The 19,854-nt window shown below is 35.6% G+C and overlaps 1 protein-coding gene across 3 annotated transcripts in view; it reads right to left on the reverse strand.

Moving 5' to 3' along the window:
* Nucleotides 1-841: 841 nt before the first annotated feature.
* The window catches only part of LOC120629868, a 100,260-nt gene continuing 81,247 nt past the window's right edge, over nucleotides 842-19,854 (reverse strand). For all 3 annotated transcript variants that reach the window (XM_039898960.1, XM_039898945.1, XM_039898952.1), the window contains 3 exons: nucleotides 15,848-15,941; nucleotides 3,023-3,753; nucleotides 842-1,457 (listed from right to left, as the gene is read on the reverse strand). In XM_039898960.1, coding sequence (XP_039754894.1) covers nucleotides 1,347-1,457; nucleotides 3,023-3,753; nucleotides 15,848-15,905 — 900 coding nt within the window. In that variant the 5' untranslated portion in view covers nucleotides 15,906-15,941 and the 3' untranslated portion in view covers nucleotides 842-1,346. The remainder of the gene's footprint in view (nucleotides 1,458-3,022; nucleotides 3,754-15,847; nucleotides 15,942-19,854) is intronic.

Raw genomic sequence — 19,854 nt, forward strand, 5'->3', positions numbered from 1 at the left:
AAATAATACGAAAACATTATTGGTACAGTTAAATATTAAGTATATTATTTTCTGACGTATAATTTTATATCCTTCTATAACATTTACATTAAACGTAAAATATGCTTAGCTACCTTAAATAATTAAAATGTATACAGATTATAAGTAATTTCAATTAACGATACAACAAATATATTATCACAATCATACTAAAAATTACTTACACGAAAGTTTTTCTAATAATATAAAAGGATCTATTATAAATTAACTACGATTAAACCAGTTTTAACAATTCACATCAATTGTCAAAATAATACTCTGATACATTTAATGATATTAATACAGCACACTACTGTACTACACGACCGTTTCTATACATTGAAGCCAATATAGTGTTGTTGTACTAACACAAATTAACTACAACTAAATTAAACAGAAAACAATGTTTTGTGCAATTTAGTTTAGTTCAAATTAGTAATGTCAAAAACTGGGAGGAATTAATAAGTAACTACACGAAAGGAAGGTAAAAGGTTTCTATAATCTATATAAAAGGTTATGTGGATTGAAAAGTAGTGTGTGTGGTGTGTGTGTGTGTGTGTGTACAAGAACTAAATAAATTTCGATTATCGTTATGATAACCAGAAATTTAAAAAGTTTGTACACATTGAATTATTGATATTATACCTTTGCATTTATAATAGTTTTCTTTTACAGAATTTGTAAGATTCTTTGTCATAGATTAAGCATATATATGTACATATATTTAATGAAAATTTAACTCAGATCTTCAAAAAACAACGTAACAATAAATAAATTAAATTACATAAAGTATAGAAAAAAATAAGATAACTGGGGATACAAAAGTAATGTATATAAATTAGATGCCATGCATTATTGTTTTTTTACATTAGTAATACTAATTGTTGTAAACTAAACTTTAACATTAATTAACTAAAAAACTAATTATTTAGCTATCCATGTTCACAAAGATTATCGGGCTGATCCTTCTCTTTTATTTAAGTAACCGCTCAGTGTACTTCAGAAAATATATTGATGTATCTTTTCTACAGTAACAATTAGTATAATCAGAAAACCTGGCATTTTAGTTACTAGTTTGTAGGCTTACTTACTTAGTACACTTGAGATACACTTATATTGTCTATACAGAATTTGTCAATACCACTAAGTGTTTTGATATAATTTAATATGTCACAGATTATACAAATTTTAGTCAAAATGTCACTAATTTTAGTCAATATAAGAGATATTATGGAATTCACCGAAATTGTTTTCACAACATTAAATTATCCACTAATGTCACTAATTTAAGTTTAGAAGTCACTAACTTTAGTTAATTGAACGTCATATTAAAGCTTGGTGTGCTTCACGGTGTCCGTCCAATAGTTCTGGATCGTCATAGCCTCTAACGAGTTCAGGAAAGAATCGTTGTCAAGGCTGTACATCTCCTCTGAGTTATCCTGAAAAGAAAAAAGACGAATTCTTAATTTTTTCATATGCATTAGACAACAAGTCCAAAAAAACACATAACAAAAGCATATTAAAAAACAATTTAAACGTAAGCTTATAGAAAAGTCCTATTATAGTATTAAGGACTACGTCAACGATAAAAATGCTTGGGTGTAAATTATTGCTCTAACCAGATTGCTTCTTTAATAGTTTTTAAAGGACAATGTGAGATGGTGATAAAAAAAAATAACAACCGGCTAAGTTTGTTGTGTGCTTCTTCTTAGCGCAGGGCGAGTTTGGAACCCTCGTAGTTTTAGTTCTAAGTTGACGAATTTATTTATCGCCATCAACACACTCCTATGTCATATTTTACATGTAATGTACGCATCAAAAGTGCCATCTATGTGCCTATTTGAATAAAGAAATATTTAAAAAAAAATGACTATAAAAATACAAAAGATCATTGAAGACAATGTTGACACTGCATAATAATATTAAATATAGGCTATACTCCATTTTCCTTAACTTGCCTTATAAACAATCTTTTCATTACTTTTTAGACAAAAGTATGTTTTAAAAATATAAAAAAAAACATGCGTAAAAATAAATAAAAACAAACAATAAATAAAGACTTTCTTTATGAAAGTGTTTTTTTAATATTTTCTTTTAATTTATCTTACACAAAAAAGTAACGAAAAGAATGTTACATTATAAGACAGAAAAGAAAAAATACATTACATAAAAATATAAAACAAAAAATACATAAACCAAAGAAGGGATTTATTTATTCTCTATAGTGACAGGACACGATGCCTTGGGCTAAAGTCCTAAAGATCGCGTATGAAACATTAAGGCGTCATCGCAATCATCGACCTATTCCTAATGCTGTTTTGTCTTTCAGTGGCTATGATTAGCTATAACAATTTTGTCACCTGTTTATGGTAGCTTTTTAAAAACCATAACCTAAAAGGCACGTTCGGTTATTCGAGATAATCTTTTATATCGGATTACGTTTAATAGGTTGTGTTCTGGCTTTACTAGGTTCACCGGGCCATCTAGTACTTTTGTATTAGTATCATTAAGGCTACACTGGATATATTATAATAGTAGTTTTAAACTGATATTGGTGTAAAAACTTAAATGATAGGTATTGAGTGGTGTTGTCCCGCTCAAAATGCTCGCTGTGAAGAAGGATGCCACTATTTTTAGACCTGTCACTTGTCAGATTATTTAAGTTTAGAGATTTATACATGACAAAGTTGGCACCATTGCGGTCTTAAGTTAGGTACTTCTACATAAAAAAGTAAATTCAAAATGGAGAGTTTAAAAGTAAGGTATAATTCAATTATCAACTTATTAATTTTTTTTAATCTTACTGTTATCGCAAGCAATGGAATTTTATCCGAAATAAACGCTATTATTCATCATGATCATCTTCATCAAATCAACCCATTACCGGCCCAGGGCAGGGGTCCACAATGGAAGGGGTTAAGGCAGTAGTCCTCCACCCCGGCCCAGTGCTGATTGGTGGACGTTATTATTATTATATATTATTATAACATCAAATATAACATACCCGGATTGTACTGTCGTCCAAATATCCACTCGAATCAGGATTCGAGCATTTATCGTTCAAAGTCTGCGGTTTATTCAGATACCTTCTGCGGTATAGAACGAATGCTGTGCTCCCAGCCAACGCTGCCAACACCAACGCCGCAAACGATATCCCAGCTATCGCTCCAGTGTCCATGCCACCATCACCAGAATCTATTATCCTCCTAGAACTTTCTATGTTCGGTGGAATTCTAGTTTGTAAAAACGCCGTCTCCAAAGATAACGGTTTTTCAGTGACTATTCGACTTTCAGAAGCCCCTTCCAAAGTTAGGTCTTCTTTGACAAAATCGGGTGTTGTTAAATTGCGCTTTTTAGTAAAGCTGGAGTTCTGAGATTCGGTAAAGTTTGTGAAATCTATGGTTAGATTTAGGTTCGTTGCGTTCTCCGGTAGTGATACAATGGATACGTTACTATCTGTTATGTTGACTGGAGTCCATTTTATTGTTTGTATTTGAGTTGTATTTGTGAATGATAAAGTCATGTTTGTGATAGTTGTGTTAGTTTTTGGGGAGTCTTTCTCTGTGTTGTTTCTCTGTGTCGTTGGGGTTGTTTTGTTAATATTAGTGATCTGTGGGGTTTTTGTGAAGTACATAGCCCTCGCTTGTCTTTCGGCGACGTGGGGTTCAATTTCGAAGTCAGCGTAGTGTGGCAATTCTTCAGACTGTGGGGCGGCGAGGTTTCTTCCGGTGCTCGCTGAAAAGATAAAAGGAAATTACAGTTTACACGCCAATTTGCATAAATTAACTACACTTAAGCCTGCCCAGAGAATATAAATGTGTGTTCGGTGTACTGAAATGTGTGTCGTGGTGCTGAATAATGAATTTTAACTGAGTTAATTAAAGAGATAACTTTACCCGGTAATGTGAAGTGTAGTAGGTACTTGTCTCTGTTAACAGTTGTGTTTTTCTAGGTCTATGTAATTGCAGATTATCTAATAGATTGAAGTTCCGGTAGAACTCGTAACTATTAACTTCTATTATCCATGACGAAACGCAATGTATATGCGTTTGGTTTTTTTATTACCTCCGAAACTACTGGACCGTTTTTAATCGTTTTCTTGTTTGTTATTCCATCCTTAAGAAAGTCTTCGAACAGTTTGTGTATAGTGATAACTTATGGCTTTTACTGTTGGCCTCATAAGAAAGCTCGTGGTCTGGGGTCCCTTCACACACACACACATAGAGAGAGAGAGAGAGAGAGAGAGAGAGAGAGAGAGAGAGAGAGAGAGAGAGAGAGAGAGAGAGAGAGAGAGAGAGAGAGAGAGAGAGAGAGAGAGAGAGAGAGAGAGAGAGAGAGAGAGAGTATATCTTATGAGATGATTTCTGTAAGAATTAGCTATCGACTTAACTCAACTAGATGAAATTCTAAAGTGGAAAAGTGGGTTGACCCTTGTTTAGGTCTCGTAGGTCTACGAGACAAAAGTGACCAAAAGGTGCTTGGGTTACCCAGAACTTCTGTAACACTTTGATATACTAGTGGGTAGAACCTCGGCATGCCTTTCGGAGGGACAGAGTTCGATACGAAACCTCCAATTCAGAATTATGTGCATTACAGGCAATTTAATATCAAGTAGTTTGTTGATGTTTACCAATGCGCATTTTTTTTTAATTAAGATTTGCGAACCATGAACATAACATAGCAACACTTCGCAGGGCACGCCCTTCAGCCGCACAAAAATGCTGCTTGGCGGTAAAAATAATATTTAGGGTGGTAATTGGCCAGCGTGGTGGACTTCGGCCTGAAGCTTCTTCTTCAGCAGGCAGGAGGCAAAAATTATATCCCCTGATATGAGATATAATTAACGTGTCCACCTGCTAAAGTACGGGAGCATAGAATATGAGAAGTTTACCCCCGTTTATTATTACACATATATTATTTGGATATTATTTCCACCTGTGCGGAGTCCTGAGAGTTGTTACAGCTGTAGGAGAAGATAATTTTTTTCCCCGGGGAAATAATTGTCTCCTGCCCATGCTAACCGTGCTGAGCGAGTCCCGGGTCCTGAAGTTGATCAGTAATGGGCTATGAATGATGAGACACTTGATCAATATGCCTACCATTTACTCGTCACATTTCTGTGAGATAAAACGAGACATAATGGGTACACTCCCATGGTCCGCATCTTAGCTCTGCTGGACCTGGAAGCCCGCACCGAATACTAATAATTATGAGAATCTTTTGTTTTATTTACGTGCACCACTGGTACTTAGAGGACGTGAATAAATTACGTCCGTAAAGCAAGTAATATAAAAGCTCTTAAAGTCTCTCTGCCTGTTACAGGGTGAGTTTTGAGGACGGGCAATGTATGGCATACTTTAACCGTAAAGACATAAATGTGTATGTTCGTATCGTAAAGAAAAAATGAGAATAAAGAAAAGCGAATTTATGCGCCAAGCAGATGGCGCACCTGATGGTAAGTGTACATCGCCTATAAACAGAGCAACACTTCACAGGGAATGCAAGCAGCAGCAAGTCCTGCAACATGCCGCTCTGTGTCCATCAATTTGATGCTTAGGTTTTATAACTACACCGGCAACCATGCCCTTCAGACAACAACGTTGCAAAAATACTGCTTAGCGGCAGAAATAAACATGGCGATAGTACTTTCCCGGACGAGCTCTGTCACAAGAACCTCTAATACGACTAAAATTCGAGGAGATTGAGCCTGAATAAGATCGTAAAATACTTTAAGCACGCCAACTTTCTGGAGCATTGGGGCAGCGTAAAGCGTCCAAGCTCTAATCATTCTCGAATGAGAGTGATACATGTTCCAGTTGGGAAACATTAATAGGATAAAGATGTTTTATTTATTCCACTACAAGTTAACCCTTGTCTGCAATCTCACCTGCAGTGATGATGCAGTCTAATATGGTAAAGGGATAATCTGTTAGAGGGTATGTTAGTTGTAATAAACCGCGCTTTAATAACGCACGTCTGATGAAGTACTGAATAAGCTTATAAAATATAAATTTTTAAACAAATAACTTAATATGATAATGTAAACAAAAATCATAATTCATCCATTAAATTTATTGAAAACATAATCTTAATGAAATTTTGTACACAGAGATAAAAACAAAAAAAGCTTCTCACAAACAATATATAGGTAGCTGGCATTCTAGATAATATGTCTTTCTCCAAAACTCACCCTATAAAATGCTTATATTTCGGGCGGTAATGGTGAAAGTACCTATTTGTAAGAGCTAAACTGAATAAAAGCAAAAAAAAATACTTAACGCCAGTCAGCCACAAAATATTAATGGAAAGCGTGGGATTTACATTTATATAGCTTTTTTCTCGCAGATAGTATAAGCCAATTATTTAATTATATCCCTACTTCCCTACTTATCCCTACTTATATTATAAATGTCAATGTAAGTTTGTTTGTTACACTTTCACGCAAAAACTACTTAACCGATCCCCATGAAACTTTGTACACATATTCTTGGAAGTGTTACAAGTAATATAGGATACTTTATATCCCGACATTAAGCTAGGTTCCTTTGGGAGAGGGGATGAAAGTGTTTGACGATTTTACCATACTCCGACAAGTTATAACCGATTTATACAATTATTTTTGTGCTATAGAGATTATAATAATTGTTTAATTTTGCCCAAACTTTGTGTAGATCTGATGAATTTGGTTGCAGATAGAGGACAGAACTCCTCAGCGGACAGCAGCAGACCCCTGATTTAAGGCTTAGCGATACTGAATACTTTAATTTTTTTAGAACTACAATTGAATTTAATGCCACATCAAAAAACAAAATCAAACGCAGACGAAGTCGCGAGCAACAGCTAGTTATTTATATACAGTAGAAGTAAAACTTTTTGTGACCGAGCTTTTCAGGGGAAGCGCAACCGCCATTCTTATTCCTGCCGCTGAGCAGCAGTGCCGTGTGCCGTTCATAAAGGGGTGGTTGAATGTGTAATTATAGGCGCATGAGGCTTAACACCAAAGCGACGCCTCAGGTTATTCCAGGTTGTTCCAGGTTGTTCCAGGGTGTTGCAGGAGGTGTTCCGCGCATGTCCTACGAAGTTATGCTGTTTAGAGGCGACGGTTTTCAGTTTGACATCGAGTGGGCCATGTGATTGCTACGTCAATTTTGACGATAAAAATAAATTACATAGCTTAATATACTATGTATTACTATATATATGTGTATATATATATGTGTATATATATATATATATATATATATAAATATATATATATATAGTATTAATAATATATTAAGCTATGTCATTTATTTTATATGTATATACATATATACTACGGCAACGCACACATCGCCATCTAGCCCCAAAGTAAGCGTAGCTTGTGTTATAGGTACTGAAATGACTGCTGAATATTATATGAATAATATTCATGCTCATCACACAAACATTTTCCAGTTGTGGGAATCGAACCCACGGCCTTGGACTAAGAAAGCATGGTCGCTGCAAACTGGCAGTCGAAAAAAATAAATGATAAAGAGTTAATGCATCCTGTATTGCTAGCCATAATTATCTCTACCCGTGACTAGTATATTTTCTAGATAATTAGACGAGATGATGGGTAGACAAAACTCCCTCGTGGCGCGCATGCTAGCACTTAGTATACTTGTTTTTAGGCCAGGTTTAAGTGAAATTTTAACAGGATAAAAACCGATTAAAACATTGACGAAGTCGCGGGCAACAGCTCGTGTTTTAAACATACAAGCGATCATTGGTCGTTACGTTCGCGGGGATTACCCGAATGAGGTTTATTAGAGTTATCAACCAATAAAATTCCGCCCTGAATATAGCCTCAGGCAGTGGCGTGCTTAGAGGGTATGCACAGGGTATGTAGATGATATAAAATGAAGAAAATCTCCAGTAAGAGTTATAAAAAACTTAAGAACTAGCATAAGGAATTAGCATTGTAAGAGTTATTAAAAGCCTACCCTTAACTATTTATAACTTGTACTGGAGATTTTTTTCATTTTATATCATCTGCATATCCTGAGCATACCCTCTATGCACGCCACTGGTTACTTGTATATTTTCTATATAGACAGACGAGATGATGGGTAGACATAACTCTCTCGTGGCGCGCATGCTAGCCCTAGTTGACGCGCACTTAGGATACTTGTTTTTGGCCCAGGTTTCCGTGGAATTTTAACAATAAACACCGATTAAAGCACTGACGAAGTCGCGGGCAGCAGCTTGTGTTTAAAACATAAAATCGATCATTGGTCATTACCCCGTCCGCGGGGATTACCCGAATGAGGCGTATTAGAGTTATCAACCAATAAAATGCCGCCCTGAATATAGCCTCAGGGTAAAGCTAGAACTATTTCGAAAGAGCCAAATCCGGGCAAGCCAGAACCGTTAAAAGTATCATAACGGTTATTTTTTCCGCAACATTTAGGACTTATTTATTGCTTGCCAAAGGAAGAGGCGAAACAAAGTATTTTCTAAGTTATGTGCGTTTTAAGTAATTAAAATATCGCTTGCTTCAACGGTGAACGAAAACATCGTGAGGAAACCGGCATGCCTCAGAGTTCTACATAATGTTCTCAAATGTATGTAGAGTCCACCAATCCGCACTGGGCCAGCGTGGTGGACTACGGCCTTAACCCCTTCTCATTGTGGGAGGAGACCCGTGCCAGGGCACGGATCTCCTCCCACAATGAAGAAGGGGACATATAAACCCATTATCGGCCCACTACCTGTAGTGATAATGGGTTTATATGATGATAATGAAAGAAAGAGGCAATGGAATAAATTAATGATATACGATTCGCCACATTGGGTTTCGCCGCTTGTGGTATTATATAAGACCCCATGGACTTTTCAGAAAACTTGTTACTAGGGCGTTAGTAACATCGTGAAATTTGAATTAGGTTTTCTAACTTCTTCTTGGTCCGTCAATTGTTACCATTAAGTCAATGTTACCACTAACCGCAGGGACTGGCGTGGACAAAGCCAATTTACTAACTCCAGAACCATAATTCCTTAATACAAAATCGTAGCACTGGTTATCGAACGCTGCACCTCATAGTCTGTAGTCAAGAATGCTTACCACTAGACCAGCGAGGCAGTTACGCAAACATAGAAACCTTTCACGTACCTATTTATGGATTTTATGTATATCGTTGTTCAACTGGCACTGTACAGACATTTGCGAAGTAAATGGATAATTTAACTGCGTTTACACAAAGCCTACTGCCAAAGCAAACAGCCAATCGGACCACGCCCAAGGTCGGACAATTGGTTTGCGTGTACATAATAACAATTTACTCGCAAGAAATCTGTTCAGAAGTAGTGGATATGTGAGCAGAAATATGTACCTACACATCAGTAGCTTTAGTACAATTTACTCGGTGGCAATCGAGGAGATTCAAAATTCAGAAATACAGGGCTTGCGACTCTAGAACGACTGACATTAGTTCCTTTTTTATTTGACGACACTGAGTTCGGTATGCGAAAAAGACTCTTCGCTAGTCAGCGAGCAAATTTTGTACTCAATCTACAGTAGGTACTAAAGGAGATGTAGTAAAGGATGTTTGATTGAACAGACTGTGTTTATGTAGAGATATTTATCAAGTTTCTTAGCTGGTCCAACTATGTAAATAAATTTTTATATACTTTTTGCTGTATAATATGATTTAAGAATATTAGAAAATAATAAAATTACCAATGAAAATATATTTTTTAATCTATCTTGCACACTTTTTAACACACGTGTTTATTGTATTTTTCCATTTAAAGGAGCGATTAGATTGTTTACATAATAACAAATTTAAAAAAAATTTAGTATACGTATCCACGTAGTTTTATGGGTACTGGGACACCATAAAGATAAAGTGTATACTCCTTAGGTAGTTACATAGTATCATAATAAAATCATTAATTTCAAATAACGTACTACGAATTCAGTATTCACATAAATGTAAAATAAAGTTGGCAGCTCTGACTAATTGAAATGATATCACATTTTCATGCGTGTGTAAAAAGATTTTCGTTATACATAGAATAAAATATAAGATTGAATGTGGTATAGCACATTAAACTTTTTTCTGTGGTCATATTAATCCGTGGCCCCATAATGTGAATTTAAAATTCAAATGTTACAAGTAAATCCCTTTTTCCGTACTAAACATGCTTCATCAACCAAAGGTTGTCTGGAGGAGATCGCTTCAAGCGATAAGGCCGCCTTTGCGCATACATATTTATTTATATTTTGCCTTGTTCAATTTGTTTTATTTTCTGTATGTGCCATAAAGACTTTCTAACTAACTGAATTTTCAATTGAAAATCAACCGACTATAATATTGATAAAATCTTACAATCACTTGCAGTTATCAGTGTATGTTATTGATTCTCACCTAACTTACATTACTTATATGCCCTTCATCATATCGATCGATTACCGGTTCACTATAGGGCACGGGACTCCTCCCACAATGCACACGGGACTTTTGGTGTTATTCATTCCACTCTTCGAAAACATTCTAACCAATGGACAGGCGTATGTCAACGGTTCTTTGTTTTTGTTTGTGTACCCTTTGTTGTTGGTCAACTGGCAAAACGATCCAGAAACCGGTCTTGTAATGAACTTTTCCAAAGTGGTTGGTTTGTTGGCTTTTACGGTTTCAACAAAGCATAGTACAGCTGACATCTCTAGCGGAATACTTAAATACTTATGAATATTCTCTAATAAGCGTCCCACAACTTAGCATCGAGATCAGAACTTTAGTATATATAATAATATCTTGTTAAAATATTCTATTTGCAATTTCAATTTTTTTTTTCCCACAATGAGAAGGGGTTAAGGCCATAGTCCACCACGCTGGCCCAGTCGGTGGACTCTACATATCTTTGAGAACATTATGTAGAACTCTCAGTATATATGACTTTAGTAAAAGTTAGTTACTAAAAAAAGTATGGTCACACACTCACTCAGCACGCTCAGATTAATAGTTACAAACAAACAACATCGTAAAAGCGCAATACCTATGAAAAAAAATATTTATAGATAGATAATTATGTCGACCATTTTCTCGTCCTCTTTCTATGAGCTAAGACGAGAAAACAAGTAGAAATGTTAATCTCTATCGGTGCTATATATGTGTATATACACTGAGTGACAATGATCAATTCCACTGTGTCCACACAACTGGTATACAACAAAGAGCCAGAGTAAATATCCAATCGGAACACGCCCAAGGTCGCGCAATTAGTTTGCGTGCGAATAATTACGTTGGATGCGAAATAGGGTTGGGAATCTTATATATTTATTTTTTTTATTCTACTACAAGCTAGCCTATGACTGCAAACTCACCTGGCTGGTGGTAAGTGATGATGCAGTCTAAGATGGTAGTGGGCTCACCTGTCATCATCGCACCGGAAAACTAGTCACGGTCACAGCCTCCCACCAGACCAGACCAGAGAAAATTTAGAAATTATAAATTTCCAATTTGCCCCTGCCAGGAATCGAACCCGGGCCTCCCATTTAAATCTACAGCGCTAACCGTTGCGCCACGGAGTTCGTCAAACATATTATATATACCTATTTTACACCATTTTTTTTTTTATTTGGACTATTTTCCCTTTCTGTAGTTCTTCGTTCGCGTTTATAACAGTTTGTTACAAATTCCGTGGGATCCGTTTGTTTTCTAGATTAAAAAGTAGCCGTCCTTTCCACTAACTTTGTGCCAAAAAACCAAGTATATTTGTTTGCTTTGTTACGGTGTGAAGGAAGGACAAACAAACAAGCGAACAAACAGACATTATGCAGTAGCATTTGTGATGGTAAGTAAAGATTCTTTTGAATTACATCAATGAGCTATTAATTAAATTGGCCCTGTCACAGGCACCAAAGAACAGAAAGATACGGGCGAAAGACATAGGTTTAGATGTTAGGTTAGATCAGGTTACGAAAAAAAAAAAACGTGTGTGTTATACTTTATTGGCGTAACAAGATTACGACGCCTTATTTTACGTTTGTAGAGAAAACGACACAAACAATAGAAAAAAGATATTTAATACGTTGAAAGATTTATTATAACGCATTATCTAATTATCGGATCAACAAGTTTCACTAAACTTTAAAATTTTGAAAGTATTATAGTGGTTTCCATTTTAGTGTTTTTAGTTTTAATAGTACTCCACATCGTACAAAAGTAAAGAGAACGCTATATATAAATTATCATTTACTTAAATTTCAATTTCAAAGCTGGGTGCTTAGCTTTTATTTACAGCATTTTTTTTTAAATTTCAAGTTTAAATTAATTACTCCGAATGTTTGTTACACTTCAACACAGGTGAAGTTATAGCGGTTAATAAATACGTCAACAAATTTCACCTTTCAATATTCTGTAAACGCAATAAAACTGTGCGAGATCAAATTAATGTTAGCTTCGCAGCGATACTATTAATTTCGTTTCGAATGTTAACAATAGGTAAATAATGGAAAAATAAAATGGGAAGCAAAATAGAGTAGCAGTTTATGATCAAATAAATAAAAAAATAAAAAACGTAAAAAAAAAAAATTAAATGTCTTTATACCGAAATCAACCAGATGTCGACAACCCTATTAGTAGCCCATTCAGTATCCCCGGAACCTTAATGAAGTTTCGGTTTATTTCCATTATTCAATAATAATGTATAAATAATAACTAAATACCCTTGCTTCTACGGCTTACCTACCAATATCAAATACATCCGTTTTTTCTATAATATTTATGAGCACCTAGGTGACCGCAAGTTCTCTAGCGCAGAATATTTTTTTATTCCTTAACAGTCCACTGCTGCAATTTTGAATTTTGATGAGGATCAAAGAGAATATGGCAAAAAATATTAACTTCTGTCAGTAGGTTTTCAATAAATAAATCGCCTATAACGGTCCACTGCTGGACTAAGGGCCTTTCCTAACGGGAAGGTTTCTCAGCAATCACGACGGCGACGTCCCTTGCAATTACGATAGGGGTGAAACTAGACTTATAAAGCTAATTTTAGCATCTGTTTTTAGTAGGTATTCAATTATTTGTAATCCTGTCTGCGAATCCCGCCTGCAGCGGCCGGCACGTTTCGAATCACGCTAATCGCCTTACACGTGGAATCCTTCTCCGGAAGCCCCGTAAGGCGCTTTGCTTCACCCCGCGCTCACCCCTGTTGGCCTTTTACGCCTACACAAATGGACACTAATCATAGGGTTGCCAGATAGTCAGGAGAATTGGGGATTTTTTTTTTTTAATATAAATATACTAATAAATATATAATATAAATACATAATATAAATATAATATATAACTACGACAAATAAATATAAATATATAATATAAATACTACGACAATACACACATCGCCATCTAGCCCCAAAGTAAGCGTAGCTTGTGTTATGGGTACTAAGATAGCTGACGAATATTTTTATGAATATAATACACAGATAAACACCCAGACACTGAAAACATTTATGTTCATTACACAAACATTTTTTTCCAGTTGTGGGAATCGAACCCACGGCCACGACGCAGAAAGCAGGGTCGCTGCTCACTGCGCCAACTGGCTGTCCAAATATTCTCAGAATATCTGTGTGCGTTAAAAATCTAGACAAGCGGCAGCATGTCAAAACAAGTTCAGAAAAAGGAACTGGCGATGCAGCAGCAAAATTAAGGCTTGCAGACTTGAGCCTTTCGGATTTGTCAGTTTTTAAATGCTTACAGAAGCTGACTGTGACATTTTTAGTAATTCTTTAACCTCTTTCAATAAGCATATCAAACATGAACTAACTTTTTTTTATTTACTTTACTTGTGTACTTATTTATCACCTTTTTTTGGTACAGTCTTTTTACTAGGTTTTTAAATATTTTTTTTGTTAGCTTTTAAATTATTTACGTGCCGTGGTCATTTTTAAAAGTTTTCTCTTTTACTTTTGTTATTCCATGACATGACATTGATTGCTGCCATTTTTATTATAAAATAAAAAAAATTGGCAATTTTATCATCGACTTAAAGATACAGCGTGGTAGTGTCACGTTTGGTTGCGTTATCAAAGTATTATAAGTTATTTCCTAATTTAATAATACGGACGCTTTATGTTTTATGTATTAGTTGTAGCTAGTCACGTTCCGCGTCTGACCTTTAACTTGAATGTCAGTTTATGGGAACAGCAAATATGTCGAAGTTACGTAAATGTCTAACGACGTAAACTGTTTATTAAGTTTGTCGCTCGAAACAAACATGAGTGTTTATCAGTAACAGTTGTTGCTCGAAACAAACAAGAGTGAAATGGTTTAAGTATACCTACATTATATGATGAATAATATAATGTGGGGTCGGGCTGGTTTGTGAATCTAAACCATCCACGGTGCCACCCAAACGCATACCAAAAAATTCATTAAAATCGATCCAGCCGTGTAGGAGGAGTTCAGTGACATATATATGCACACAAGAAATATATATATAAAGATAAAAGTAAAAGTGTTCGTTAATATATTGGCGGAATTGGGTACAAAGATGACATCCGGATGACTCGGTCATTCAAGGAAAACATCTTTAGGAAACGATTAGGGCCATGGGTTTAAAATAACTGCCATACTCCTCAACAGGTTAGCACGCTACCATCTTCATGGCTTAACTTGTAGTGTAATTAAAGAAATACTCCACTATAATTTCATTTTGTTTTGTTTTACTCATGTTTTGTTTGACCGTTGAAACAAATGATATTTATTTTATTGCTTAAAGCACATAACTCCGAAAACTAGAGGGGCGTGCCAAACTCTCCCTGGAAGGAAGGTCTTAACCATCCAACCAAGGCCACTACCGCTTTTACGGATATACGTATAAGTCCCTAAAATGAAAATAATAATTCGATTATGCTTCGACTTTAAGCTATCCCGCTCTCCCTCTGTATCCTGTTATTCCCTGCTTTTTGTTTTATGACGTCTGTCCACATAATCTACCAAAGCTAAATTTTGCCACCCAACGAATGGCAGACCTGCGAAAATGTGCCGTGATCCTCGCGTGCCTTCCTGGTAGATCGGTCAGGGAGCAGACTACGGTGAGATCCACCAAAAATTGGAGAGTCAGAACCTTGGCGAGAGTACGGTGACTACACATCGCTCGTACCCTCGCCTCTAGATCCGTCGAGAGACACAGAGAGTTTTTTTCTCTGGTCTCATTACATCGTCTCAGACTTTTTCGACTGTGTGTTGCATGTCGCGTGACGGTCGGCCGCCTATAGTTCGGATCAGCTGACCGTGTAGTGAATAGACTATCACTCATTTCTGCCAGTGCTCCATAAAATATTGTTAACATTTGTAAACTGTGAAACACATGATGAAGGTGGAATTGTTAATAGAATGATTGAAAATAATTGAAAAACGTATCAAAATGATTATGTAATATTGTTTTCAGTTTTTTAATATGTGTATATCATCTAAATAATTGTTAAGTATTATCTAAGTCGTACTTTAAAACACAGAGGAGTTCAATAAAAATATTAGTCATTCATCCCATTTTCCAAGTATAAAATAAAGATTGATGAAGCGATTTTTATACCCTTAATGGAAAATTATTCCGAAAATTTTTCATTAAATGTCTTTAATGTGGAAAAACGTTTCACTTTTACCGTAGTTGCAATACACCCAATTCTTTTTAGTGGTGTGTTTAGTGTGCAAGTCCCACATAACCTCTCCGTTTTCAGTTTTATATGTTTGCAGTGGTATATGTCAGGCACTTTCCTTATATAAAAAAGGGGTCTTCAGCTGCGTTTTCAAAATGTCGACACTCTAGCACATTGAGAAAATTCGTTTATTACCTATAACGATGAGGAGCATTGTCACCCAGAACCAGTGCATCCACCAGTGCAGCGTCATGATGGTAGCGTGGTGACGTCTGCTCCGGTCTCCGACCTGCAACAAATTGACAGTATTTCAATAAAATAATCATATTAAAGCTTAATCTATACCTAAATGATAAAGGGAAAAGATTGTTTGCAAACCTTTATATGTACATAAGTTTTTAAAAATACGGTGTCATAATTTTTTTTTTGCCGTTTTTAATTTGGGTATTTTTTATCTTAAGAAAAAAAAGTTTGATGCGTTCTTATTTTTTGAAACAATTAAAACATTGTTTAATAAAATGGTTTTCATAGTACAAATGTCTACTAATCAGTGATATTTAACAAGAATTAGATTTAAATAATTTAAATGTTATTAATTTCAGCTACAAATGTTACTTTATAAAAACTGATTTAAGTTAAAAAAAATGTGAAACTAAAAAAAACAAGGTTAACTTGGTCACCCTAGGGTTTTTTAAAAGCTGATCCAATGGGCAGGACATATACTTCCCTTAAAGGGGGCTGAGTTTGAATCCCAGCACGCAGGATCCAACTTTTCTGTGTTATGTGCGTTTTAAGTTATTAAAATATTACTTGCTTTAACGGTGAAGGGATACATCGTGAGGAAACCTGCATGCCGAATGGTGTACTAAGGCTTAACTCTTCTTATTGTGGGAGAAGACTCGTGCCCTGTAGTGGGCCGATAATAGGTGAATGATGAATAAGGTGTTGTATATCCCAATGAATGAATGAATGAATGAATGAATGAATGAATGAATGAATGAATGAATGAATGAATGAATGAATGAATACACTTTTATTGTACACCACATAAACATAACAAATTAACAGTAAAAATTTAACAAAAGGTATACAATTTGGCCAATTGAAGATTAATACATTATTTACGAGCTGTATAATGTTACTAGCTAAATTATGAGCATTGGACTATTGATATTTATCATTCATTCTCTTAAAAGGATACTAGCGTACCCAGCCCACTTCGCCGGGCTAGATTTTGCTTTATTTTATTTAAACAATAAACTTACATCATTAAATTTTTAATTTAAATCTCATAATATATTAAATCATTTATTTCTCTCCGTATTCATTCTCTTCTATTCTCTTCTCGAGCGGGTGAAGATCATTATCTACAGCCATGTACACCCAACAATAGAATATCATCATAGTAAATAAAAGCTGTATATGACAGTTTGACAGTTCAAAAATAGGAGTGCTCCGATCGTCACCAAACTTTACAGGATTACTCGCCAGGTCAATCTGGAGATTCACTGAAAGTTTCATTGAAATCGGTCCAGCCGTTTTGGAGCCTATACTACCGGAACATACCCACACACTTTCTCTTTTATATATATAGATAAATCAAATGATCAAATATATAATTTTAAGAGGCATATAAAAGTTTCAGAACCCGCAATATATCCAGCCTGATTGCTTGGCCATTAAGCCACAGTCCAAGTATCGTCGCGCCGACGCGATGCTGAAATTATTAAATGCCTTTTAAAGCTGATGATGCATTTAGCTACTATTTTTATATTCATTTTAAAATTAAACATTTGATATTTACACCAAGTGAAGATATAATAAAAATAAATCAGTTAAAAGTATAAAAATATATTTTGTTAATCCTCCACAATTCGCCCTTGAATGCAAACTCACTTGATGGTAAATGTGACAGTCCAAGATGGTAACGGGCTAACAAGTTAGGGGTATGACAGTTAACATAAGCACCCCGAATTGGATTCTCAACGCTAAGTCGCTTAGCCGCACGTCTATCGGTAGGATCGTAACAAGACTAGATAAAATTCAGAAATTATAAAACCCATATTGCTTTTGTTGTGATGTTTAATATACAATGTTTATTATATACAGACTAGCATTTACCTGTGGCTCGCGTGGTAATTTGAAATATATATACAGAACAGTGAACTATTTCAGGCCGCTTGTGTAAACAATGCTGTGTGTCTTTCCATTTACCGCTAAGATATTTATATTTAGAGCATTCGACACAGGCGAACATGCCACGTTTAGCTGCCCATGTGAGAAGCACGGGTGTTCGAAGTGTACCCCGGCTAGCACTAGTGTCTCTGGCCTTGTGTTGTGTTAAATATTATAATCATAACACAGGTACGAATATTTACGCTTACGTTTTGTCCTTCATTCAAGCAGCAATATAAAGCCATAGAGATAAATTATAAGCTATATGGGCTACTTTTTATCCCGGAAAAATGCAAGCACGCGAGCAAGCCTGCAAGCAAGCAAGCAAGCGCGAGCGAGAGCGTGAGCGTTAAGCGTAAGCGTACCTTCCCATACGAGCTTTACTTTTTTCCAGGATAAAAAGTAGCCAATGTCACTTTCGGACCCTGTGGCGTTCATAGAGGGTATGCACAGGGTATGCAGATTATCATCTGAAAATGAAGAAAATCTCCAGTACGAGTTATAAAAACTTAAGGGTAGACAATGCAAGAGTTATAAAAAGCCTACCCTCAAGTATTTATTACTCATACTGGGGATTTTCTTCATTTTATATCATCTGCATAATCTGTGCCCTCTATGCACGACACTGCTCGAGCCTATAAACTACCTCTATGCAAAAATTCACGTAAATCCGTTGCTCTGTTGCTGCATTATTGATGGACAAACAAACACACTCGCATTTATAATATTAGTAGAATTGATATCTCTTTTGTAGTAAAAGAATTGATCGAATGAGTTCAACATGACTGCCATACCCTAAATAAGTAATCCCACGACTATTGGATCGAAGCAGGCGTTACTTTGCGAGAATCCATGACTTTAAAATGAATAATTGTTGGACGGCCGATTGGCGCAGTTTGCAGCGACCCTGCTTTCTGAACCCAAGGCCGTGGGTTCGATTCCCACTACTGGAAAATGTTTGTGTGATGAGTATGAATGTGTTTCAGTGTTTGGGAGTTTGTATATATAATTATATATATTCTAAGTATTAATGTATATAATTCATAAAAATATTCATCAGGCATCTAAGTACACAAGCTACGCTTACTTTGGGGCTAGATGGCGATGTGTTTATTGTCGTAGTATACATATATTTATTTATATTTAAGTGATCTTAACAATTATTCATTGTATAGTCAACATCTCCTGAGGATGCTCCGGTTTCGGAGCAAAACGTGCGTCCAGGATACATTGTCGAAGATCTGTTTGGTGTGGAGTATAAGGATTGAAGAAATTATAAATTACATCACACAGATTCTCCTGCATTTCGCGGAGTGTAGCAAATTTAAGCTTAATTTTCAGAATATAATCCCACGACTATTTTAAACTGCATCATCACTTACAACGCCAGGTGAGATTTTAGATTGCATCGTAGGTCTAGAGGTTAGCTTGTTCAACTATCCTAGGACTGCGAGGTTTTGGGCTCCATTTCCAGATCAGCAAGAAAAGCTCTCTTCTATAAGAGAAAGGATGATTAGCATCCCACTGCTTGGCTGAGGACGATGATGATACGTCATTTAGCGACTTTAAATTTATGGAGTACTAATAGGTACTGCTGTCTGTGGGCACTAATCTAATGCTAACTTACTAATGAAATCTCAGTGGCGTCTTAATGAAAGTGACCTTGTGTACGAAGCAGACCAGTTTCAATTAACAGGGTATTAATATAATTGTAATACATTATGAGTTTTGCATATACATTCCGAGAGAGGTTCCGAAACGAAATTTTCCATACATACACACAAATTGAATTATGAACCACGCCAACGTGGTACAAAGTGTTGGTGGTACAAAGAACAAAACCTTTTCCACCGACTTTTAGTTTAGCGACCTTTTTAAAAATGCTTATATTAGGATTACATGAAATAAATGAATTTTGTAATTTGATTTTGAATTTGCGATGCGTTTTTATTAAGATAGCCTTCATAAAAAACCTACCTACCATAATATATTAATCTTATACTTCATATCATAAAAAACTATGTATA

The sequence above is a fragment of the Pararge aegeria genome, chromosome 2, assembly GCF_905163445.1.
Source record: "Pararge aegeria chromosome 2, ilParAegt1.1, whole genome shotgun sequence".
Classification (NCBI taxonomy): Eukaryota; Metazoa; Arthropoda; class Insecta; order Lepidoptera; family Nymphalidae; genus Pararge; species Pararge aegeria.